The following is a 24,764-nucleotide window of genomic DNA, read 5'->3' as shown; positions in this document are numbered from 1 at the left end:
ATAAAAACCAGACTGGGTTTCTTTCTTCTCGATATCAGAAAGAGATATAGGCATCCATGACATAAACTAGCGGCTGATATGTGAATGCAAACATAGCTTCTTTCCGATTTTTCTCCTGTCAGTGCTCGGGTTTGTTCATCTAACAGTTGATCCCCTTTATTTCACCATTCTGCACAACTTTTCATCCTCCCACTCTCCGAGAGGGCTGCAGATGCTGAACCTGGCCCTCATTCCAAAACAGCAGGAGCTCGAGTCTCCCAGCTCATTAACACACAAAATTACCTCCCACCCCCAAACCACACTTCATTCTTCTCGAACATTCGCACAGAAAAACCGAGGAGACAAAGCTTTTTCCCACAATGACTTTATTAAATATATATTTAATGTTTTATAAACACAGTGTGGGCATCATTGCAGATTAATACCAGTGCAGCAAAAAAAAACCCAAAAAACTCAATCCCCCCCAAAAACAAGCATTACAATAAACAGATGAGAAAGCCCTCGTCATCTTCAGTCCTTCATTACTGGTCCTGAAAAATGAACACAGAGGAGTCATGCAGCATGATGTGATCGTGTGTCACAGACCTCTGATAAACAATGAAAATTACACTGTGCGCTTACCTTAACCATGCGACCATGAATCAGATATGGTGACCTAAAGTCATGCTGGCAGTTGCTGTAGCCCATGCCCAGTCCCAAGCCTGAACCAAATGACAAAGGCCACGCGCGACCTAGCGGAGAAAAATAATCCCTGTTGGATGGCTTACTAAGAAAAGAAAAGAAAAGAAAGGAAAAGGAGGGTTTTCTGAAATAATACTTACGTTTAAAGACAATGAGCGAGAAGACAATGCCAACACCGAGGCCCGTTACTGCAAAGAGAGAGAATTATTAGTGGTTTTATTAAACTACCTCCTATTGATTTGACTTTATTACTGAGGTAATGTGATCATCTCCCATCCAGCGTGAAAACTGGCCAGCTAAAAATCTGGTCGGCTGTAATGAGCGAATATTTGGTGCAGAAGTTGGAAGGTAGCGCCACTTAGCAAGACTAAACTAATGAGCAAAAGACAGGAATAAAGGGGAGGAAAGAAAAAAGAAAACACAGAAAACAACTTAGAAAGAAAGCAAAGCGTAAAAGGGGTTTAGGAGAGGGGGAACCAATCCAAAGAGGAGAAACGCAGAGAGCAGGAGAGGTGAGAGGTCAGTGGGTGCGCAGAGAGATTGCCAAAAGTTGCTCGAACTCCTGAGTCCAGAGTGGGATCTTGAGGAGGAATGTGTTTGTGCGTTTAACTTCACCTCGCTGCAGGCCACACCACACCCAACAGCAGGCCAGCCAGCACAGAAAGCACATAAAAACAGCCATTTGGGCCCCTCCGACTCCTAATTGGATTCAGAGAGCTATGCAGCATGACCGGTGCGGCTGAACCAGAACCCTAAGACTGTTCCCCATTACACAGCTTACAAATGTCAAACAAGACCACAAAAGACTTTGCTCATCCTCTTTATCAGCACACATCAACAATAAATCATTCCTTCTGCTTCCATTTCAAGCAAAGATTTAGATGAAGTTAAGATTTGCCGTCTATTACAGCCACAGTCTTCCTTTGCTCTCCAGCCAGAGCATATTTTGAAGCCTCTTGATTTTCCACTGACTGTAATACAGTAAAAGCACTGGCAGAAACTGAGGGCAGATCAACATCTCATTTTGGCATCTTTCCTTTTGTCTTGACATCTCCAAAGGAGGGGTGGATTATAACAAAAACATTTGTGCTGGAGAAGAATGAAATACACAACCCACAGGGCTGAAAATACTCCACGTGCTTTGCCAGCAAATCAAGTCCAGAGCCTGTTAATTGGGTTGCTATTCATTTAATCATTAGCTGAAGTATTTTCTGCAAATGGTATCAATAAGTCACTTTTAATTACCCCGATTTACTGAATTTAGTTCAATTACAACTCGAGTCGTATACCCCTGGCAAATATTGTTGCATTGCAACACTGCAATTTTAAGATGATTTTGAGTGCATAGTTTCCTTTTAGAACTAATGATGATTCAGTGTGTTTGGACAGAGGCCACTGTTGAGGATCTGCTCTGCTTTAACTAAAGAAATTACTCTGCCAAACATGACAAGGTCATAACAATGTGAAATTGTAACAATATTTTCTTTTTATTCTGCAGCTCTACTCTGGACAGACCACTTGTGTTTCCAGCTTTCAGCCTGGCTGGTGGGGTGCGTTTAGGGATAGCACAGCCTGGCATCACTAGACAAACGTGCAAACATGAATTAGTCGATTTAAACATAACGCAGAAAGCAGACGTCTTTGAATCAAACTCGCCCAAAATGAGACGCGCAGTTCCAAATAGCCCGGCGTAAACAAAGTCGGGAGGAAATCTGTTTGCACAGGAGATGCATTCTGCAGCAAGAAGTGAGACACAGATTCCCACATTCATCTGGTTCACATGACAGTGTTAGCAAAGTCTACCACTCGGATTACAACTGGAATATTTAAAACAACTATTGGATAGACAGCCAGGACAGACAAAAGACTGTCTCAGCGTTAGCAAGCAAGACTGTGGACTCGCAAGTCTTGTTCATATTCAGATTCATGGATTCATGGAAAAAATGCAAATAATCTTAGAAGTGTGTGACAGACGACCGAAGACCTTAAACTACAGATGATGCAACAATGAAAATAAGGCTCTACAAACAAGTCGACACCTAGAGGGAAAAAATACCCAAGAGCTCCTGAAGGATTGCTGAGTGAATTTTTTTCTGTAATAGTTTTGCCGTCCTGCACAATACTTTATACGCATATAATAGTTTTTGCATTCCCGCTGACCCAAGCAGTCCGGTTATAATAGTAAAGTGCTCTGTAAATACAACAGAAAGCAGGAACAGTTTGACGCTTTTCTTACTCAACACTCTTTCTAAAAAGACCAATCTTGGAGAGTGCACAGCTGCTGGTTGTCAGCACAGCTGTATCTGCTCTTTCTGGATAAAAAAGGTGAAGCTGTGGCTCATTTATGGTTGAATCTGTGTCATTGTGGCCATATCTAGATGTACCATAATTACATAAAACCTTCTTTGGGAGACGAGTTCAGAAAAACAGCAGCTTGGAAATGCACAGTTGAAATCTTAACAACCACAGTTACAGCCCGTCTCAATCAGTGAGAACGGGGCTAAAGTAGCGCCTCTTAAACTGCAACGGTGCGGACTCGCGTCTTTAACAGCTAAAGCTGAGGGTGCACGGACATGTGTTGAGGCACCAACCATGAGCAGTCTATTATATAAAGTTTTAACCAACCTTTATGGATCAGAAGACAGACAAACATTTTTTTTTTAAAGTATGCAAAATGTAGTGGTAGGGAACACAAAAGCACCCCTGGCAAAATAAGCATCGGTTGGATATTTAGGGGTTTAGTTTGAAATGAAGCATTTATAAAATGTATTTATGCTGAATCACTTTTAAATAGCTGCATGCACACATAAGTCTTCTTGTTCCAACATTGTGATAGTGTTTCTAGAAATGACATGAATATTCACTATTAATGGCTGTTCTCATTAGCATTGTTTACAAGTTCCTCAAATTAAATACTTCATGTCCGGTAAACACCGTTTTTCCTGACTATGAAGAGGATGACGGCTCTTTTCTTAACACCACTCTACATGAAACTCAGTCCCTTTATAAAAAGAGCTTGATTTATTCAACTTGTTTTCATCACAGCTGTAAGAAAAATGTGATCTTTAGCTACATTTTGAGTCACAGTTCCCACTCTCTACTTTTATTTTGAAGCAAACATTATTTTAAATCATGCAACAGATTATCTAAATATTCTGAAGCTGTGAGAAAAAAAATAGCATTATGTCTCGCTTTATTAAAATCCTGGGAGTTCTTAACACATCAAGGATAGGATAAACACATAAGCTTGAATGAATATAAATGTAGGATCAGCTAAGCTATTTTTTTAACAACCCCCTGAGCAGAGCATGTACTGCAGTGTTTCTCTGGCTACCAGACACACCTTGGCACAGCTGGCAATTTGCTCCACTGAGCACGAAGCAGTGCCACGATGCAGATGTTTTCCTCCCAGCAAGATTACACATTTTATTGTGCTAAGACTGACGTCATTAGGTGTATCTTTGAACAGATGTTTTGCCAGTCTAAGTGTTTTAGTGCTGGACCAACACTGAACAGGATACCACAGAAGACCCCATGGCGGTGTGCTCACTGTAACTCACTGGTGGTTCACCAGCAGTGACTTTCACTGAGGGCCAGAGCCCAGCGAAGAAAGTAAAACATCTATAAATTTCAATAATGCTCTCACTGTGAAAGAAATCCCTGCTTGTGTTGTTGCATAACTGATGGTTCTGGCAATTTAAGCCTGTCTGCTGCAAACTGTTCAATACTGTGTATTGTTATTTTGCCATGACATTTATGGATATTAAATATCAAAGAGATAATGGTGAAAAATGAAGCTTTTGTTAAGTCAACAAGTAGAAGAAAGACTTGCTCATTCACGCTCTTCTCTCAGTGCTTCACTTCCTGCTAATAATGGGCTAAATTTATCTAATTAAAATAAATAATATTAAACAAAATTACATAAAATTGTTTTAACAATTAGCTCGCAAAACAGTGAACTAAAAATGAGACTTTTCCCCCTTTTTACTCTGAACTGCATGCCAACATTTTTCTTCGTTCAAAAAAAGAAAAAAGAAAAAAAAAATCTTTACAAACATCTTTACACTACAAATATGAAATTCTTAAAACATCTGTTTTTGATTTTTGCGTAAACTTTAACTGCCAAATGAATGCCTGGTGTGAATAAAGATTCAAGTTCAAAAAATGAATAAAAACCAGTAAAACTAGTTCAAAGGTCACCTGACTACACCTCTTCTTTTCAGCGAGCCTGACGTAAAGCGCAGATTACAGTAGTCTTAGCAAAGCAGCGGAGAAAATAAATTAAAAAATAAATAAATAGAACAGAGCCCATATAGCCTGACCTCCACAACGGAAAAATAAAAAACAACAAAAAACAGCAGTGCAATAAACCAGGTGTACATGCAAAAAACACAGAGGCAAAGAAATGAGGTGTTCATATTAAGATTTATATCAAACGTATATACAAAAAATAAATGTTATCTGCTCCCTACAGATTACAACTTTAAATGTTTGTATACAGACACTGATGTCACAAACCTGTACTTAGATTAACTGTGATAAACAACTATGTTATTGTCATATAAATAGATATTTAAGGTGTGAAAAAAAGACACTGATAGATTGTTAACTAGCATTTACAAAACCAAATAAACCAAACAAAATTGTTATTTGGTTGTTATCTGACAGAATGACCATAAAAAAAACTTGGTATTTTAACAGGTTCTTTTTAAAAATGTCCTTTTGTTTTTTCTTTAAGTTTACTCTCAGTTTCCAGAGCAGGCTTTCTTGTGTCAGTTTTGTTTTTATTATTTTTCCTGTTATTTTTTTAATTTAATTTAAAAAATTTATTATTAGTGTATAGCAGAAAATCAGTGCAGGAATTACATAAAAAAAATACACTTTCTGTAAGTTGTTGACTGACAGTGTTGTAGACACCCAGAGTCTCAATAAACTGATCCATCAAAGCCTCGTCAGGAAAGCTGTGAGAAGTAAACTAACAAGTAATATAAATAAGGATATTGCCGCTTCGTTTTTGTTTTGTTTTCTTTTAGTTAGTTATTTCCCAGGTTCGCAGAATTGTTTTAGGTTGTTTTAATTTCATTTAAAACATTTTTATTAGTTTTTATTAGTTTGTATATCCCTTCTGCAACTGCAGACATTGCTTGGTTTTATAACTAAAATAAATTATTCGGTCCTTATAATCGCTGTAAGATACTGATTAAGGCTGCAAGTAGTGGAGAAAGGGCAGGTAGATCAAGAGAGTCCAAAAACAGATAAATTAATCTGCTTTAGGGCGTGACTTCGCACACTTTCCCACTCAAACACAGGTAATAACTTCCACCTCGTGGCTATGTCTGCTTTTTTATGATATAATACTACAGAGTTAACAAATATTAAGTTTCATCTGTACAGCAGACAACTTTGACCTTAGTGTCACACTAAGGTCCAGCTAAAATGACTTCTCGCTCGGCTCTGACCTGTAGTGCGCCTTATTCTCCAGGTTTCACACACAGCCAAGTGTTTAATAAGAGCAGCAAACAATTACACTGCGTGTATAAAAAGAAATTAACCTGTTTTCACCGCTGTGTCAGCAAGGCAGCGGTCCCACTTCCGCGCGTGTTCGTCTGCCATGTTTTCTGCAGTCAGGAAGATCTCGCGAGAAAAGCATGAAGTCACATGACTCATTCCTTCACGGCTCCTTCAGTGTATGTGTTGTCCGGTAATAACACGTCAGTATTCCGGCTTTTGCCATTCACTTTCCTTTATCTTTTCATGCGTTTTCTTCTTTTTAGCTTTTATGAAATTAAAATTACAACTTTAAATTGTAATTACTTGGCGTGGTTTTTGTTTTGTTTTATTAATTGATCTACAATAAGGGCTGTCACTAAAGTTAGCTTCATGCCTGAGGTAAAGCCTTATCTCCCACAGAAGGACCTGGAAAAAGTTATTCGTGCTTTTTAATCACTTCCCGCCTGGACTACTGTAATTCCCTGGATTTTGGTATACAACAATCATATATCCTTCAGTTAGTCCAGAATTCACCAGCTCACCTTATACTGGTATTAAAAAACTTGAACCCAGCACCCTGGGCCTGCCATTTCTTCATTGGCTCCCTTCATTGGAATTGATTTTTATATTTTATTACTCACATTTAAAGCTTTAAATGGACTGGCATCTTTGTATCTGTCAGAGCTGCTTCACATTCACACAATTTTAAGAGCTCAGACGTCGTCTAACCAGTTCCTCCTATGCAAACTTAAAACAGAGAGGTGATCGAGCTTTTGCAGCAACAGCACCAGGTCTATACAATACCTCTCAAAATCCACACAGCTCAGACAGTAAACACATTTAAGTTGTTATTAGAAATGCATTTGTTCTCCTTGGCGTTGGGCTCCAGTGTGACATTCTTTTAGACAAATGCAATTTATTATTATTTTTTATTCTATTGTCTTTTAATGTTGGGTATTGTGCTCAAATTTTATGGATATTATTGTAGTTTATCTATATAAATACTATATACTTTTAAAGTGCAGCACTTTGATCAGCTCTGTTGTTTCAAAAGTGCTATATAACTACATTTGACCTTTGACTTTTTGATTTCTTAATCATTCAGTTAGACACAAACACTGTATTTGAGAAAATGTTACTAAGAGTTTGTATCCGGCTTCATGTTGCAGCATATTTGCTATGATGTAAACAGTCCAAATTATTAACCTCTGAGTAATCACTGAGACATCTGTAAATGATGAAGACATTTTTTCTGGGTTATATTTGACCTTACCTTAAAACTTCCACTTTGATTAGTTGATTAGTCATCTCGCCCAAACGCATATGTGTGCAGGAAATTCTGCATGCATTCACAAAGTGTTGCACATCAGATGTGTGCAGGCCAGGGTTTTCAGTTTAATGCAACCACAATTAAAAGAAATAAACAAAGTTGCCACTGAAATTGGTTGCCCGTGTGATTAAATATGCTATGAGAATTTAGCCTTTTTTCTTATTTTATTTTCTCAGAAACACCCTGTGTGTAACACTGATTGTTTATGCTGGAAGTGGAGCTGTTCCAAACACTCAGTAATATACAGATGTTAGTGAAGTTTGCAGGCAGGTTTCTAATTTGCAAACAAAATAGGATGTACGCAGCTTCTTTCTAGGGGGAGAACCTAGTTGGCATAATGTCATTATACGCAAAAGTCTTGACCCGCCCCTGGTTTCTTTATATTTTGTTTCCTTGGAGACACAGACTTTCTTATACATTTTTTAAAGTGTTCTTGACCAATAGCTCTCCAGGCTTTCTGAAGGTCTTTCAAAGTTTTTCTTTGGACACTGGCTGCTTTTTCGCTCATTTTCAGTCTAGTTTTTTCAGGGTGATGTTTATTTTCTTTGTTAAGCCACTTATCACTGACCTATGAATCAGTCAAGCATAAGGGAAGGACTCTTATGCTTGAATGATTCCGAAGACACAACACTGGGACGAACCAGTATTGTGTCTACAGACAACAGACAACTTAGCAAAGTACTGATTTTAAATTACATCTTTAGGCACTTTGTTGCTAGCAGCTTGTCACACATAAAGAAACAAAAACAAAAAAGAAATAAGAGCGATGCGTCTGGCCCTTCACTGGATCCATCTACTGTTCACTGAAGCCTCATCAGAAATGGTCTTAGTGGAAGCGTGGCTGTCAAGAAGTCAGTCTTAAGGAAGGGAAACAGGGACAAAGGGTTGCAGTGTGACTAATTATACAAGAACTGGACTGAAAATCAGTGGCAGTAGGTCTGAAGGGGTGATAAATCCAAATTTGAAATTTTGGGTTCAGGCTGTTGTGAGTATATACAGTATATACTTTTCTGTATGACAATTACTCCAAACACACTGAGTTGAATGTCCTTCAAGAAGCCCCGAGAACTATCCCTGAAGACTGCTTAAAGAAATAACAAGAAAGCTTGCCTAAGAGAGTTCAGACTGTGCTGAAATATAAAGTTGGTCATACCAAATATTGACTTTCAAGCTCGTCAGAAGAGCACAAACTCAGTTTTTGCCTTATATACTGTATCAGTATATAAGCTGAAACTCAGTTTCAATGAATAGCTGCATATATTTTTAATTTTCCCAGCAAAATATAGAGAAATTATGGGTGGCTCGAGACTTCTGCATAGTACGGTAACTCTCAGTATTACAAGTAATAATTATCAAAGGTGATCAGCTTGCCTTTACAGCAGTGCCCTTAGCATTAATAACTAACCGATTACCATACATATAGATATATATTAACTTCCATCACTATCATGCACTTGAAGAAACATTCAGATTATATTAAACTGAACAAAGGGCAATAAAATAAGACAAATGACATGAAAACAAAAACAAGTTAGGAGTGATTTTATTTTATAATAACTACTATTAAATATTTAAAGATATAACTTAATTTAAAAACATATAAAATTGCTCTTACCACTTAAGATTAATTGCACAAAAATAAAAGTGAGAAAGTAGTTCATAATAACTCACAGAAAAATAGAAATTAAGATCTGCTTTCTTGTTCATGAGACACTGTATACGTTAAACTTGCCGCCGCCTGCAGTCTCCGTGTTTTGGGGGTTTATTTTTTAACTCCCCCTCTGCTGCCATCTCTGACAGCACATTTACTACACCACTCCTCTCTTTCCATACTTGGCAATGCCTTTCTTGCTCCTTCGCTATTGGCTGCTGCAGAGAAAGGCCAGAGTGACCCGGACATGCAACCGGGGCCTGTTTTTGTGACTGCAGCCTCCTTCCTGTAGCCCGGTTGAGGAAGTGAATTTCGCTGACAGGGCTGGGTTCAGAGAGGGAGACGCGAACAAAACATCTTCATCACGGCTCTCAAAAAACATCAAAGCAACAAGAGACAAAAGGAGCGACCTGTTAAACCATAGTAAAGTTAGGGTGTACACTCATCGGTGAAGTCGTGCTCTCTCCTGCCCAGCTGAGACCGCCGCAGACATGGTAAGGGCCGCGTTCAGGCTGCTGGGAGAGACGGGGACGGGGCTGCTAACTGGAGGGAGGGGGGTGCTAAGCAAAGCTAGCGCTGGCTAGAGGCGCACGGTAGTAACCGGAGAGGAGCAGCAGATGATATAAATCATCGACGCATATTTAACTTGCACTGCTGGCAAAACTTGCGCTGAACTACCGGATGAGAATGAATTAGCTTCGTGGTTAAGCTAACTGCTGTTTCTTCCTGCTAGTTAGCTCATAGCTAGCCGGGCTACATGCCCCGTAGGCATAAAGTTAGCACAGGATGTTTTGGATTTAACACAAGTTGGTTAATAGTAATGGCGAAGGGTCCTAATATAACACACTGACACACGCACACACGCCTGTGCACATACACTTACACACAGGCTAAAATAGCCAAGCGCCGGGATGCCTGTAGCTAAAATAAGACCGCTCGCTCCTCCTATTCCTAACCATGACAAGCTGTCAGCCTGATTTTCCCAGCCTTATAAGTTTGATCTTGACTGAGCTAATGGTTTCTCTGGAGGAGGCTATTACACCCAGTCCAAACAATCCATACCAACACAGCACTCACTGTTTACTTATTCCTTATTTTGGCTCATTCTCCTACGTTTTCAGCCCATATAGCAGTAGGCTTGCTTTAACTGGACCCGTATTTGTGCTTATCATATATATATATATATATATATATATATATATATATATAATTATGCTTGACTTGACCACTTGTAAAATGGGCTTGCTCTGTCTTACACTGTTTATAAAAGCATTCGAAAAATGGGAAGAGCAGCTGTTTTTCTTCCACAGTCGCCTACTCTCCTCTTCCTCACCTCATCCATCCTGCCGGGCCCAGCCTCGCCGTTCCCCCCTGACCCTGAGGCTTGTTGGTCTGAGCTAGTGTTTACATGGAGACAGGAGCGCTGTTAAACACAGTGTCAAGAAGCACAGGTGTCTGATGGAACCTTCAGTTGAGAGAAACGTGAAACGAGGCAGAAATCATCTCGGAGGAGACAAAGTGGCCTGGGAAAATCTGCGTTAAAAAATTCTGTTACGTTCGGGGTCGCCCTTAAGGAAAAATATTTATGGATGGATTGAGGAGCTATGAGTAATGGCTTATTAGGTTTACTCTCTTAAGGCTTTACTTGAGTGGTGATATTAGATTGTCTCACCTCTAGAAGCCTCTTTCGCTTCATGTTCAGTGTTTTCTGGCCGCCAAACACATATCATAAGCACGTTTTTGTTTGTAATGGATGTCAGGATCGAGGAATTGTAAAGTAAATCCATATATGTTAATGGATTTTAAGTAGGCATTATGAAACATGTTTAGCTAGATTGCTGAGTGGCAGTCAAAACATTGATCATTGTCTGATAAAGCCAGGCTGGAAGTGTTTGCGACAAAGCCAGTACCTTCTATGGAGAAGCTCGAAAAACATGTTTGGTCCTTTTTATTATCACACACTTAAAAAAAATTTCCGGCACATTCCCCAGAGTTTCATGTTGTGGCCGGTCCATCCACTGCTCTTCTCCAACATCCTGCTGTTCGCTGCATAGTTAAGGCAGAAAACCCCCTGGGGGTAAAAGCTATGTTATGTCAGTGCTCTGTGGTTATCACCATGTTCTTAATTTAGTTCTGAATGGTTTGCTTGGTGAAAGATAACTGTAGTGGTTTCCATTTCCCTAATCCTAAACCTGATGCACGACCAAGATGCTGTTTCAGGTTTCATTGTTTTCTTTTCTTTTTTAAAGGAACATATAAAGGTAACAACATGTGTTATTGCTAATACAACTGGATCTGCTGCTTCACACTGTAGTCGAAATGAGTCCACTTCAGTTCGGACTGTAGTAAAGACACTAAATTGATTTTGGTGCCTTTGGTTCTGCAGATAATGGCTACTGTGCACTGTTTTTGATCATTCTACCAAATGTACCTTTAGGCTGTGTATTGATTTAACCTTACTGTGAAGTTGTAGCCATCGTCTTACAAGCCAGATTGACAGAGAGATGAGAGGCATCTGTCTGACTCAGCTTGGTGGGGGATTGATTGCATTGCAGGCTCACTCTGCAGTACTTAATCAAAGGTTCCAATTACAAGGTTGGGGAAAAGAGAAAACCTTAGGAGTTTGGAAGAAGTGTAGATGCAAAGCGTAGTTGTACGCTTATCAGGCGAAAAGATGAAGATCCTTTGATCACGACGGCTTCATCAGTGCAGGATTTTCAAGGCTTCGATTGTTCACCTTATTTTATTGTCGCATAAATCTGTCAACTTGTGTGATTCAGACAAAGTTGATAATGGTCGTTTGGAGGTGGGTGGGGAGGGATTTTGTCATTGAATATCTGTATGTGTGTGGCAGGAACTGGATTAGAAAGTTTCTGTCCTGCCAGAACTTGAATGTGTGAAAGTTTCATCTGTGGCCAAATTCAAAGTCCAAGCAGCTAGCTTTACCTTTGGTCTCCCAACACATCCCAGTCTGCAGAAGCGGAGAAGTTCCTACATAAGATGTATAGTAAACAGCTGAGTCTTAAAAACTGAATTACCCGTAAGCAGTTAATTCCAAATAAAAACTGTACTGCACTGTCTCTTTACCTAAACCCTAAAGTAAAAGTTTGACTCGAATGATAAGGGTGGACCTGACCTTTAAATGCTACCCTACCACACTTCCTGTTGCCCCATGATGATGATTCTTTAACCAGGCTTCCCCTCCTTTGTTCCTACATGAAACTAATCAACCAAACACGAACCCTTGAACCACCACACAGCCTAGATAACTTTCAAGCTTGTGCACTGAGGTGCTGTAACTATAACCCCTAACCCTAAATGAAGCTTTTCTTTTCACAACTCTCTGCAAGGTGCTCACATGACAAATCATGAGAGATGTTCAGTCTACTGAGCTGGAAAGTTGTGTGTCTGTATTCTAGCAGTGTGGTAAAAGGTTTTCCTGCAAGGGTGTGAGGGTTTCCTGCACGGCAACTACAGTCGTACCCGTGTACAGAATGTAGCAGGACTTTTATTACCGTGCTGTGGTGGAGACACTGATGAGGGTACAGTGTGGTTGCTTTGTTTACTCAAGCATGAGGGTGCGTATTTATACTTCTCTGCGTAATACAGCTACTCAGTTAATGTGAGTCTCTGTAAGTTTGCAGAGCTGATTCATTTTTTTTAAGTTGTGCTTTTAAGTAACATTTTAATTACCACAGCAGAGCATTTCTTTATTAAATGGAACCTGCTTTTTTCCCCCAACCCCCAATATTAGACTTGTATTCGCCATTTACCTGTTTTGGCTCATCTCACTTTCTTCTGATTGGCTGTCCCCCACAAACAGAAGGATTTAACAGCAGATGAATGGAGGCTGTGTGCTTTAAGACAATGCTATTCTCTTCTTAATGATGCACAGCTACAAATAGAAAAAAAAACTGTCTTAAACTTTTGACCTTTTGGCCCCTGAATAATTTGTTGGCCCTATTTAACATGAGCATCTGCTTTTGGAGCAATGTGTCATCCCTGCACGCCATTGTTGGACATTCAGAAACCCATTCTCGTGAATATATTATTGAGATGAATCTGCAGTGCATGAAGAGGTGTTAGCTGATCTTAAGATGACAGATTGAGTATGTTGGGTTTTTTTGGGTTTTTTTTTTTTAAGTTTATTTCCTTCAAAGAAATTCTGTGTTACAAACCCGCGGACTTTGGTTAACACAGGCTGCTAAAGTGTATCATCCAGAAAACAAAGACCATGTCAGGAATTCAAACTTGCCTCGGTGTCTGTGGGAAGAGATGAAGTTACAGGAAGAGTTCAGGTGATCCTTCCAGTCAGCACTGCCTGTAAAATCTAAGTTTTCCTCTTTAACTGTTAGTAGCTGTGCTTTTGGCACAGAAAAAGACAAATACTGTAAATGTCCTTTCACTTGGTTTGGGCCCCAGGAAGACTAGCAACCACTGTTGTGGAAGCTAATGGGGTTCCTTATAAATAAACAAATGTAAAAGGTTAGCTGTGGTGAACTTACAGTACCAAATCTGCAACATGCAGAAACGTAACATGCTTGGATGCAGTCCTTGAAGAAACCAGCAGTTAGTTTGGCACTGATGATGCTTTGCGTTGGTCAGATTAGTTGAAAAGTCGGCCAGAAGGGGGAAGAGTGACAGCAGAGCTCCGCTCGAAAAGAGAGTGCAGAAATCTAGGCGATGAAAAACTACGTCATGAGCAGTACAGACGGTCGCTGCAGTGGACACTTTTCATAGTTTTAACACTCAGTTTCACTTCAGTTTCGTGGAACAACTTAGCTCTCTTCAGTGGTGACCAAGAGAAGCCCGCAGACCACCAATGTTAGTTTAATGTTAAAAAAACCCCACACAATCTGTGTCTTGTTTATTCTCTATAGCGCAAACATTTTGTTTTGAATTCATTTTTTAACTGTGATCTAATGTTACAGTGCAGTAAGCCGTTGTCTCTGCTGGTTGTTTTTCAGAATGACCAGCAGCTGGATTGTGCTCTGGACCTGATGAGGCGTCTGCCTCCTCAGCAGATCGAGAAGAACCTCAGTGACCTCATTGACCTGGTGAGTTACTGTCTGATTCACAACTGAGAGTGAAATCTGTTCTTCTCCAGAGTGTCTCTGTATTTAGTCTAAAAATTTCCCATGAATGGACAAGTCACTTATTAAACTTTAGATAACTTTTACTTCTAAGGTTGAATAATTTGTTAGGTACACCACGACTGCCTGTTAACGCAGCTGTCTAAGCAGCTATTTACACGGACACTTTGTTGATTCCAGTCGTCAGAGAAGAGACTGCTTTAGGAACTTAAATAGCTACTCATTACAACAAAGGTTTGCAGAGGAGCTCTGATTTATTTATTTATTTTTGTGTGTGTGTGGTGTGTGTAATGTTTGTTTTTTTGTTTGTTTTTTTTTAAACCTACAGCAGCAGAAGACCACACTGGGTGCTAATTGTCAGCTAAGAACAGGAAACTGAGGCTACAGTTCACACAGGCTCACCAAAGTTTAACAATACAAGACTAGATAAACATTTCTTGCTCTGAAGAATGTTGATTTCTGCTTCAACATTCAGATGTTAGGGTCAGACTTCCTGCAACAACATAAAAGCTTGGACCCTTGCTGCATTGTATCAACAGTTCAGGCTGTCGGTGGTGGTGTAATAGTGTGGGGGTTTATCTTGGCATATTTAAGGCCCCTTTGTACCAACTGATCGTTGTTTAAATTACAGCCTAACTGAGAATTTTTCCTGTCCAACCTTGTCCATCCTTTCATAACCACATTTTACCCATCGTCTCATGGCTGCTTCCAGCTACATAGAACACCATGGAACTGAGCTCAGATCATCTCAGACTGGTTTCTTCAACATAACAATGAGTGCTCTGTATTCAAATGGCCTCTGCAGTCATCAGATCTCAGTCCAAGAATAGAGCAGCTATGGGATGTGGTGGAAAAGGAGATTTGCATCATGGACATACACACGAGAAATAAGCAGCACCTATCACGTCAACTGCTGTCGTGTCAGTATGGATGAAAATCTCTGAGGATATGTTTCCAGCACCTTGTTGAATCTCTGCCACGAAGTATTAAAGGACTTCGGAAGGCAAAAGAGGGTCCAACCCAGGCTATGCCTAATAAAATGGCTGGTGAATATAAATAGTAGTATTAGTAATGTGCTAATAACAATTTATTATGGATTTGTTTTATCAAGCTACCATAAAATGTCAGTCGGTCTGATTTGGGAAAAGGTCTTTCAAATAATCGCATGTCTTAAAGTATTTGCATATCTCTGTATGTGGTATTTATTTTCATATTATACAAGTGAGTTTTGCTGCACACCACTGTATTATCTGGGTAACTGATACTATTTTCAGCATTTTAAAAAGGGTTTAATCATATTTGTTCAGAGTGGAAGTAGCCACACCAAAGAGGAAAAACTTCTGCTTGTGTGATAGTTATTACTTCCCCCCCCCCTGCAGTTTTCTGTATTTGAAGTTGGTCGAGTTACTCTGCGCATTTTAACAACAGTCTCAGCTAAAGCTGACAGGTTATAACTGGACACAAATCAAATCACACTTGTGCCTCTGTTTGCATTGCACCTTATTTTTGTGGGTATATCCGTACCCTTTCAGCCAGACTCCCCACCTGCTCAACTTCCTCTTCTCTCACCTTTAACCCTTCTCCCCCACCCACCCGGACATCTGTTCTTTCCTTACCCTATGACCACTGTGGCTGGTTGTTAGTGATTATTATCACAGCTGTCAATCACTTCTGCTGCCAGGCACCTTTAGGCTCAGTCCCTTCGCCAACTCTTCCACGTAATCATCTGAAATCACCTCTCTCTTTCCGCCTCCTCTTCTCCTCTCTGACCACCCCCCACCCTCACCACTACATGCTCTTCCCACTGGATTTTGTCCACCCTTGTTTGGCTTGTCTCAGCCAGTCTAGGCTGCCAGGTGTGTGTGCGTGCGTGTGTTTGTGTGTGTGTGTTTGTTCAGGGGTATGGGGCTTTTTTTTTGGCCTGGGTAACAGGCGCTCCTTTGTGTCTATGCGCTGATGCAGGAACGCATAGCAAAGGGACTCCATGTCAGTCTGTGAGAACTAATTTGTACCCCCTTATCCTGCAGATATTATGTTTCCCAATGATATTTTATTCCGTCTCCTCTCAGTAACCTCTGCTTATGGGGTGAAACTGGAATGTGAGCGAAAGATGAGAACTTAAAAGTATGTTTTCATCTACAATGAGAAGATCACATGACGTGATCCTCTGTGTTTTGTTAGACTGTTCCTCCACGTATCAGTGATTTTTTTTTTCTTCTCTCCAAGCTGGTATCTGTTCTAGGAAGGCTAATTTTACCAAAACACCCTTTCATGTCTCTTGAGTACTCTCACGTCATACGGAACATACTTTATGAAATGTTTGAGGGGTTTAGATGCTCTGCAGCTGCTGTAATTAATCATCTGTGGTCATGTACTGAGCTTTTTCTCCCCATGTTTGCATCCAGGTGCCCAGTCTGTGTGAGGACCTCCTCTCCTCTGTGGACCAGCCCCTAAAGATCGCACGAGACAAAGTGGTGGGGAAAGACTATCTGCTCTGTGATTACAACCGAGACGGCGACTCCTACAGGTAGCGGTCATAGCTGGATTTTAGCCCACTCAAAGGAACATACGCTGCAGACTGTGGGGTAAAAATGGGGATATTTTGTTGGGCTGCCTTTAGCTTTAATGGTGGCACAAGTTCGCTGTGATTGTTGAGCTTAAGCAATGTCAGAAGATATATTTCTATCTAGAGTTTCATTCATTTCTTCACCAAGATCTTTTGATCATGGTGGAAGAGTCAGACTACTGCGTAAAATCGTCTCTACCACAACCAAAATATTCTCAGTGGGGTTAAAGTCTGGACTCTGTGGTGGCCAATCCACACATGAAAATTATTTCCCATCCACCCTGAGCCTCTCTCTTCCCAAGGCTCTTATCCATTTGCTCAGGTATCTCCGGGTTCTGATGTTTTGTTTTTGCCAGGCAGTGTCTGTTATAATCAGTATAGTGCTGAGGTAGAACAAATGAAATTTCAGTTTTTGTCTGTCACGCTAAAAGGCAACAAAATGTCCACGTTTCCAAGAACGCACATTTTTCAGTTTGTCTTAATAAAAAAATTGTAATAAAACCAGCACATTATTTAGCTCTGTTTTAGATTTAAAGCTTAATACATAAAAATTCAAGAATTAAACCTGATTTATTATAATTTTTTCAAAATATTTGACAAATTTGCACCATGTAAAGTCAATGTAACAGCAACCCATTTGATAGAGGTTCATGACGGTATCATGGGCATTGAGAGAAAGATCAAATTAAGTATAAAATGAATTTTTAAAAAAATGTCTTCATACTTTAACTTATGCTTCACCTATATGAGGACCGTGAACTTAACCTCCTTTGATGTTTGGACCTTTGCTTGTGTAATGCAAGCTTAAGGTTTCACTTCAAGCAGGTCACTGTTTTCACTTTTAAACACTAGTATCACAAGTATGTTTCTAACAGCTAAATTTAATATATACCTCTGTCTAAAATCTGAATGTTTCATTCCTCAGATCCCCGTGGAGTAATAAGTATGAACCTCCCATTGAAGACGGTGCAATGCCTTCAGCCCGCCTGAGGAAACTCGAGGTTGAGGCAAACAATGCCTTCGATCAGTACAGAGACCTGTAAGTGCCAGAGAAGAAATCTAATGTGGAGTGTTTGATAACCTGTCAGTTTCAGCCTCTTGTGACATCTGATGTCTGTGTTATTCAGGTACTTTGAAGGTGGGGTTTCCTCCGTGTACCTCTGGGATTTGGATCACGGCTTTGCAGGAGTTATTCTCATTAAGAAGGCTGGAGATGGATCCAAGAAGATCAAAGGGTGCTGGGACTCCATTCATGTGGTGGAGGTGCAGGTGAGAAGCAGATGAATGAAGCTGTTTGATATTTTACAGGCTTGTTTGATATTTAGCAGCTGTACCATTGTCAGCCAGGAGAGCTTCTAGCATCCAGGACACTGTTGCCAGATTGAAGATGCTTTTGCATGACTGTCTGGAGTTTAGGGTTAAAACTAAGCTTTTAGTGCACTTACGGTAATGGACCGGGTTGACAGCAGCTCGAGTAGTTGTCTTTCCTCGCTCAGCTCCATGTGCCACACGCACAGCAGAGCTTCACAAACATGCACCATTATCTTTTCTGGATGGTAACATGTTGTCATGTTTTGCATAATTGCTTGTTGCCTCTGTTTTTGCAAACAGGAGAAGTCCAGTGGCCGTACCGCTCACTACAAACTCACCTCCACTGTCATGCTGTGGCTCCAGACAACGAAAACTGGCTCCGGTACCATGAACCTCGGCGGCAGCCTTACAAGACAGGTAGCGTGTTGAACTAAACGGCTGATTGGTCCTCTCATGGTATAGGGATGAATTAATTAACTGAACGTGGTATCTCTTTTTTTCTCCGTTTTTTAAACAGATGGAGAAAGACGAGACGGTTGGAGAGTCCTCACCCCACATCGCTAACATCGGCCGCCTCGTTGAAGTCAGTAAAACCGTCGACTTAATTTCCTTCCCTCTCCTTGTCTGAAGCAGCGATACTGCTAAAAGCCGTAAAATGACTGCAGTGTGTTTCTCCTGAATCAGTCTCCTATGCAGGACTCTGCATGACTTCAAAAGTCATGTGATAAACAAGCTAATCCAGCAGCTTACTTGTGTTTTGCTCTCTTGCAATGCCTCTTTTTGCAATTGCCAGTCTTACTGCTGTTCAAGTAAAGACTTAAAACGGCGCAAAAGTGGTTATGAAACCGACTAAGAGGAAGCCTTTGCATTAGCATACCACAGTGCTACTTCACATTGCTGATAGAAAGTGAATCATAGGAGTCCTGTGTTGGGTGCATATACAGGGAGTACAAGTGTAAAAAGTGGTTTGAAATGGCCATGGCTTTGTTGCAGCTGTGTGAAATTTTGTAGTGTTGATGGATAAGATTCAGTTTCAGTTTCGTGACATCTCGATTGTGATATCTTTGTATATTTGCATGTAACAGGTTCTGCGGGAATATTTTTGGGGACTTTTTTTTTTTTTTGCATAAGCAGTTCACAAGTAAAATCCTTAACATGCATCATAGACAGTAAGCCACAGTCACAGTGGTGGTGAGTGCTTCATTCTTCACTCTTGATTTACTGTTTTTTCACATTCAGCAGAGGAAAATCCCTTCGCTACACAGGACATTACAAAACCTGTCATACTTTACATCGCTGTCACACAACTCCATGTTCACGAAGTCAAGCTTTTAAGAATCAAATAGAAGAATAGAACTAGCAGTTATAATGCATTCATATTGTTTTTCTAGGATATGGAGAATAAGATCCGCTCCACACTGAATGAAATCTACTTTGGGAAGACCAAGGACATCGTCAACGGCCTGAGGTACTGCTGCATTAGCTCTCTACATCATGGGATCATGTTTTCTTCCACAGCACTTCCAGTCAGCAGCTCAGACGACAGATGTTGTCTCACCTCCTGTGTTTCAGTCTCAACCCTGTATCTGATTATTTGAGTCTGCTTTTGCTGCCCCTCGTCTCAGCTGCATTTCGTCTTCTTTTCACTACACCTGCTCCTTCCCTGTGCCTAGAGATGGATGCTCGATACTGACGCTGTGTCAAGCTTATAAATTGCAGATCTTTGGAAGCACTGCTCCAAAGTGTGGTTCAAATCACCAACACTGTGGGTAACTGAGGTTTAGCTGTGTTTCACCCCAATTTCAATGAGTGGCTTACAGGGGCTTTATACTTTCGTACGTGTGATATAACCGAAGATCCCTCTGAAAACCCACAATGTAACATCCGCCATAATTTGATGTGCATCTTTCTGGTAATGTAACTACATGCTGCATTGAAGCATCCTGAAACTATTGAGATTGGCCTACTGCATTCCTCCTATGCATTTTTTTTTTGCCCCAGTGTTTGAATTTATCAGTAAGAGAATAATAATTGTCTCTTTATAAGGAATAATAATCATAGTCTCAATATAGAGGACAATCACTGATCACAACAAAGAGCAGAGACCCAGAAGACAGAAAAGTTCAATTTTTTCGTTTATTACTATCGCATAAAACACTTGGACATGACCACAAGGTAATTCGCAAAACACACTAGAATGAAGGCCAATCGTGATGTTGTAGGCAAAGATTCACTGCACAAGTGTAAATCAGCCGTTTGCCTGCTGCTTGCGGGTTTGACCGTGTGTAGAACAAACCCGATTACGTCACAAACTCCTTGAACGTTTTTAAGCCATCATCATTAGCAGCTGATGCAGCTCAGGACTCAACAGATTGTAGAGACCTTTTGACAGCCAGGTTAGTGAAACTCTCGGTGCCCACAGAGGAACTGCTGGTGCCACAAAAGATTCCTCGCTGATGCAGTTATTCCAAGGACACAAGATCCATTTGTTTATTGGCCGCAAAAAACGGCTGCAAAACAAATCTTGTTCTTCATTCTTCAAATCGATTCTTCATAATCCACAAACATTGGCTACGTGGTACATGCTTTCAGTTCATTTCACAGTAGATTAATCATTTTCCACAACAACATGGTGCTTACAGTAGCCTGTCTACAAAGTAGGCGACATTCAAGTCCACAAAATATGTGGAATCAACATAGCGTTTTTTCATAAACTGTTTTTGTTGTGCATTGTCCTGAATTAGTACTAAACTTAAACGGCGTCACCGTGGAGATGGGTGTTTCATTGTTAAAAAACACAGTCACTCAATACAGTTCTGTCACAACTGCTTCGAACATTTCAGTCCTTCCCTCAACTGCTCCTGTCCTTTTTTTTGTTGCTGCCCTTTGTACCACATTTCCACTATCAGTGTCTCTCCTCCTCTTTAATCCCTCTGTCACCTCTCCTCCCTTGCTGCCTCTCCCCTCTGTGCTCCAGATCTATTGAGTCTTTGCGTGACAATCAAAAGTACTGGCAGCTCCAAAAGGAGCTGTCACAGGTGCTCACCCAGCGACAGACCTCCATTGAGAAGGGGTCAAAGGTACAACCTAGCATGGAGAAGTTTGTCTATGTGGGTGTGTCTATCTTTGTCTTAAGGTTTATGACATAACCTCAATAACACTGACAATTGATCCTTACAGTTTCTGTTAATCATTATTTGCTGGGAGAGTTAGTCTTTGATCGGATGGAACAGCAGTGAAAGAGGTTTCATGGGGAAGTAGAGCAGCAAATGTAAAAACAGGAACAGGCTGTTAAGAGTGAAGGCTGACATTCAAAGGGAAATGAAGATATGTACAGAAAAAAAATTAAAGCACCTTTCCCCCCCTCAAATTGTTTACGTATGTGCACTGTTAGAAGTTTGAATGATCGTGTAGTGTTGAAGATCAAAAGGCTGTATTGCAAGTTTTGTTTATCTTTGTGTTCAACAGCTGATTTCTGACAGAGTAGCATACTAACCAAGTCAGAGTATTCAAATGACTCACCCGGGTGTTGTTTTGCACTTTGCTGCCCTAATACGGTTTTTCTAAGATGCCGTGTTTACTCAGCGTGTAGCACTGAAAACACTGTGTGTGAAAGCACAGCACTGTAAAGAAAACAGGAAATGGATGATTAACGGGGTGGCATCTTCAGAAGAAGGCAGAATAAGTGGATATGTTCACATACACTCACCCGGAGGCTTTATTAGGCGCACCTTGCTACTGCTGGGTAGGACACCACTTTTTTGCTTGAAGTCTTGTGGCATGGTCCATGTTGACATGATTGCATCACACAGTTGCTGCAGATTTGCTGGCTGCACATACATGATGTGACCACCACGACCTATAGGAGCTCTATTGTATTGAGATCTGGTGACTGTGTACGTATTGTGCGATGATTTGAGCTTTGCAACATGGTGTGTTATTCTGCTGGAAGCAGCCACCAGAAGATGGGTACACTGTGGTTATAAAGGGATGGACTTTGCCAGTAATAGTACTCGGGTAGACTGTGGTGTGTTCCGAGATGCTCCTCTGCATACTTTGGTCATAATGAGTAGTTATTTGAATTACTGTTGTCTTCCTGTCACCTCAAAACAGTCTGTGAATTGTCTTATTTATCTCTTAGTTTTTCATTATTCTCTGTAAACCCTAGAGATGGTTGTGCAGGTAGATCAGGGGTTTATAAAATATTCCAACTTTGCTGTGATGTGATTGGCTCATTTAGGTATTTACTTTAAAGAGCAGTTGAAGAGGTTTGGTGTTCGGTGAGTGTAAAATATAAATTTGTCAGGGTCATAATAAAGCTGCAACTGCATGACGACAACTGACTTTAACGGGTGGTTATGTGTGCAGTGTGTAAACAGCTAACATGTTGTCATAACCATATGAAATCTCTCTGTGGTGAGACATAAAAAGGTCTCCCCACAGAGAGGAAGACTTGAATTGTTACTAATAAATTTCCTACAGCCCGAGTGTTTCTGTCTCACTGGAGAAACTTTTTCGAGCCCTTTGATGTTTTCTTGTTTGATTTTTTTTTTTTCTTTTTTGCTCCCACTGACTTTTCTCACCTTGTTTTTTGGTGTCTCCTCCACACAGGAGTGTGCAGACTCTGGCTGACAAGTCAAAGCAGGATGCTCTGAAGGTCGACCTGATGGAGGCGCTCAAACGCAAACATAACAGCTAGAGATGCTACTGTTGTTTTCTTCTGTCTCTCTGTTTCTCTCTCTGCCTCATCCCTGCCATCTTTTCTCTGTTTCTTTATGTCTCTTCCTCCATGCCTGTTTCAGTGCTGCACTCTTGTTTATTTGTGGAAAAATAAAAAAGGAGAAATGCTTAGCTTTTTTTTTTTTTCTTTTTTTTTGTCTGGTTGTTTTCATGCATCTCATCTGCCATGAAGCCATTCACTCACGCTCTGTTTGTCTTCGCCCCTCTCTCTCTCTCTCTCTCTCCCCCCCCCCTCCCTCCCATGTTATGAATATGATAGTATTACCACGGTTAATGATAATCTCAAGGGTCACTCTAATAATAATCCCTGATGTTCTCACAGCTGATATGTCCTCAGTCGATTTGTAACGAGCGACTCTGGCCCTGCTCTTCCTCTGTGACGAGGACACAGACTGTGCAGTAGGTGGTGGAGGCTTGGCAGTGGTGTCATTATGTTCATCAAATTATATTCTTGCATCTATCTTTTTTTTTCCTATGACACCCCCCCCCCACCCAACCCAAACCCAAATATATTTGTATAGAATTAAAACTGTCCATGTATATCAAGTGGTTATTCTTCTGGGCGATATAAACGGTGCAAAGACGAGGGCGGCCTTTCTGTGTGAGCAAGAACGTTTTTACACTTTATTTCCACTCTGTCCACATGCATGAGAGCCTTTGTGGAGCTGCAGAGGGTGGAAATGAAAACTTCTCAAACATAGGGATGGACTGTTGTTATCGCCGGGTACACCCTCGTCATAATCAACTCCCCTCACACACACACACACTGTATAATATGACAGTTTGCTTCCCCTTTGTTCAGCCTGTTAACGTCTTCTCTATCCTCACCTATTATGTCTTTGTTGGGGGTCACAGTTTGTCTTGGTGTCACAGTGGAAACCTTTGTTTCCATTTTGGAGGGGAATCTTTGTATTTTTTTTTTGTTTGTTTTTATTTTGTAAAGCTTATGACTCATATTGTATTAGAGCCTCCAGCAACAATAAAAATTGTAAAAAGCTACTTGCTTGTTTTAATTTCATTCCTTTGTATGAATGTGATGGTTGGGTGGCTGTGGCTCAGGTGGTACAGCGGTTGGAGGATCGATTTCACAGCTATTCCAGTCTACGTGTAAAATGTATCAAGTGTCGTTGGGGACCCCAGTGTATCCACCGGAGTGTGTGTTCACCAACGTGAGATAAAGCGCGCGTGTGTGAAAGTGTAGGTCTGCTAACAGGGGTAAAGTTAGCTTGATTGTTGCTAATGCAATCATTAATGAATATCGAGGAGCTATTTGCACTGATAGGCTAAAAGCATTTTATGATTTTTGGTATGTAGCTTATAGTTGAAGTTGTATAACTTCATCTGCTAAAAATAATACCAAACTGTTTGAGTATTTATTGTAGCAGTGTCATTGTGTTTTTACAGCCTTGTCCTGTAAAAACATACAGTATCATCCTGTAAAATCTGATCTTGTGATGGCCTAAAATGGTTTAGCTTGTAAAATTAGCAGTCAAGTTTGAGTGCAATATAGCATGAGTTGGATTCATATTCCTGATCCCAATCATTGTTTTAGCCCTCTGCCTGGATCTGCCTTTGATGCAAAGGAACGATGGATACCCCCTTGATCAGGGACCTTGTCTCCGCCACACCTTCAAAAGTGACAGGTTTGTAGCCAATCAGACCAGTCTAATTGTGTCAGCTCTTTGAAAGCCCACCACAGCTGAGTTGTGAATGAAGCTCTCCAACATTTTGCTGCACACACTGAAGGATGTCATTGTCCTTACGACACAGAGCCTGTTAGTCACCATCTGTGCTGGTCGCTCAGGTACTTGTCCACCTCCACAACATCAACATCCTGTCCCAGGATAGACATGGGTGTTCCGCCACCCTCTTCCTTCTGAAAAACAACAACCATCTCTTTAG

At 40.6% G+C, this 24,764-nt stretch overlaps 2 protein-coding genes across 3 annotated transcripts; one reads left to right on the top strand and one right to left on the bottom strand.

The window, feature by feature from the left end:
• Positions 1 to 347: 347 nt before the first annotated feature.
• On the bottom strand, positions 348 to 6,348 carry LOC146709651 (MICOS complex subunit Mic10-like). The gene is made up of 4 exons (XM_085456712.1): positions 6,234 to 6,348; positions 822 to 869; positions 622 to 731; positions 348 to 530 (listed from the first exon to the last, which is right to left on the bottom strand). Exons 1-4 carry the CDS (start codon positions 6,346 to 6,348, stop codon positions 522 to 524), a joined length of 282 nt encoding a protein of 93 aa, XP_085312838.1. The 3' UTR covers positions 348 to 521.
• A 3,033-nt stretch (positions 6,349 to 9,381) lies between these two features.
• capzb (capping actin protein of muscle Z-line subunit beta) lies at positions 9,382 to 23,861 on the top strand. Of its 2 annotated transcripts, XM_085456710.1 has the most exons (10): positions 9,382 to 9,646; positions 14,120 to 14,209; positions 16,651 to 16,772; positions 17,737 to 17,850; positions 17,939 to 18,080; positions 18,423 to 18,539; positions 18,640 to 18,705; positions 19,514 to 19,590; positions 21,100 to 21,202; positions 22,734 to 22,815. In XM_085456710.1, exons 1-10 carry the CDS (start codon positions 9,644 to 9,646, stop codon positions 22,752 to 22,754), a joined length of 855 nt encoding a protein of 284 aa, XP_085312836.1. In that variant the 5' UTR covers positions 9,382 to 9,643; the 3' UTR covers positions 22,755 to 22,815. The 2 variants fall into 2 exon arrangements, with proteins under 2 accessions (XP_085312836.1, XP_085312837.1); XM_085456711.1 differs by lacking the exon at positions 21,100 to 21,202 and having other exon boundaries at positions 9,383 to 9,646; positions 22,734 to 23,861.
• Positions 23,862 to 24,764: the final 903 nt, after the last annotated feature.

This window comes from Copadichromis virginalis, linkage group LG5 (assembly GCF_057382275.1).
Source record: "Copadichromis virginalis isolate Kocher_CV1m ecotype Utaka linkage group LG5, C_Virginalis_male_GT1.1, whole genome shotgun sequence".
NCBI classification, from domain to species: domain Eukaryota; kingdom Metazoa; phylum Chordata; class Actinopteri; order Cichliformes; family Cichlidae; genus Copadichromis; species Copadichromis virginalis.
This window is presented reverse-complemented; position numbering and strand designations above follow the sequence as displayed.

Bases quoted from the DNA above. Each gene is read 5' to 3' on its own strand.
- LOC146709651 (XM_085456712.1), bottom strand. From the start codon at position 6,348: ATGAGTCATGTGACTTCATGCTTTTCTCGCGAGATCTTCCTGACTGCA. The intron at 870-6,233 runs GTTAATTTCTTT...CTCTCTTTGCAG, and splicing joins TGACACAGCGGTGAAAACAG to TAACGGGCCTCGGTGTTGGC. The intron at 732-821 runs GTAAGTATTATT...TTTCTCCGCTAG, and splicing joins CTCGCTCATTGTCTTTAAAC to GTCGCGCGTGGCCTTTGTCA.
- capzb (XM_085456710.1), top strand. The intron at 14,210-16,650 runs GTGAGTTACTGT...GTTTGCATCCAG, and splicing joins TCAGTGACCTCATTGACCTG to GTGCCCAGTCTGTGTGAGGA. The intron at 19,591-21,099 runs GTACTGCTGCAT...TCTGTGCTCCAG, and splicing joins GACATCGTCAACGGCCTGAG to ATCTATTGAGTCTTTGCGTG.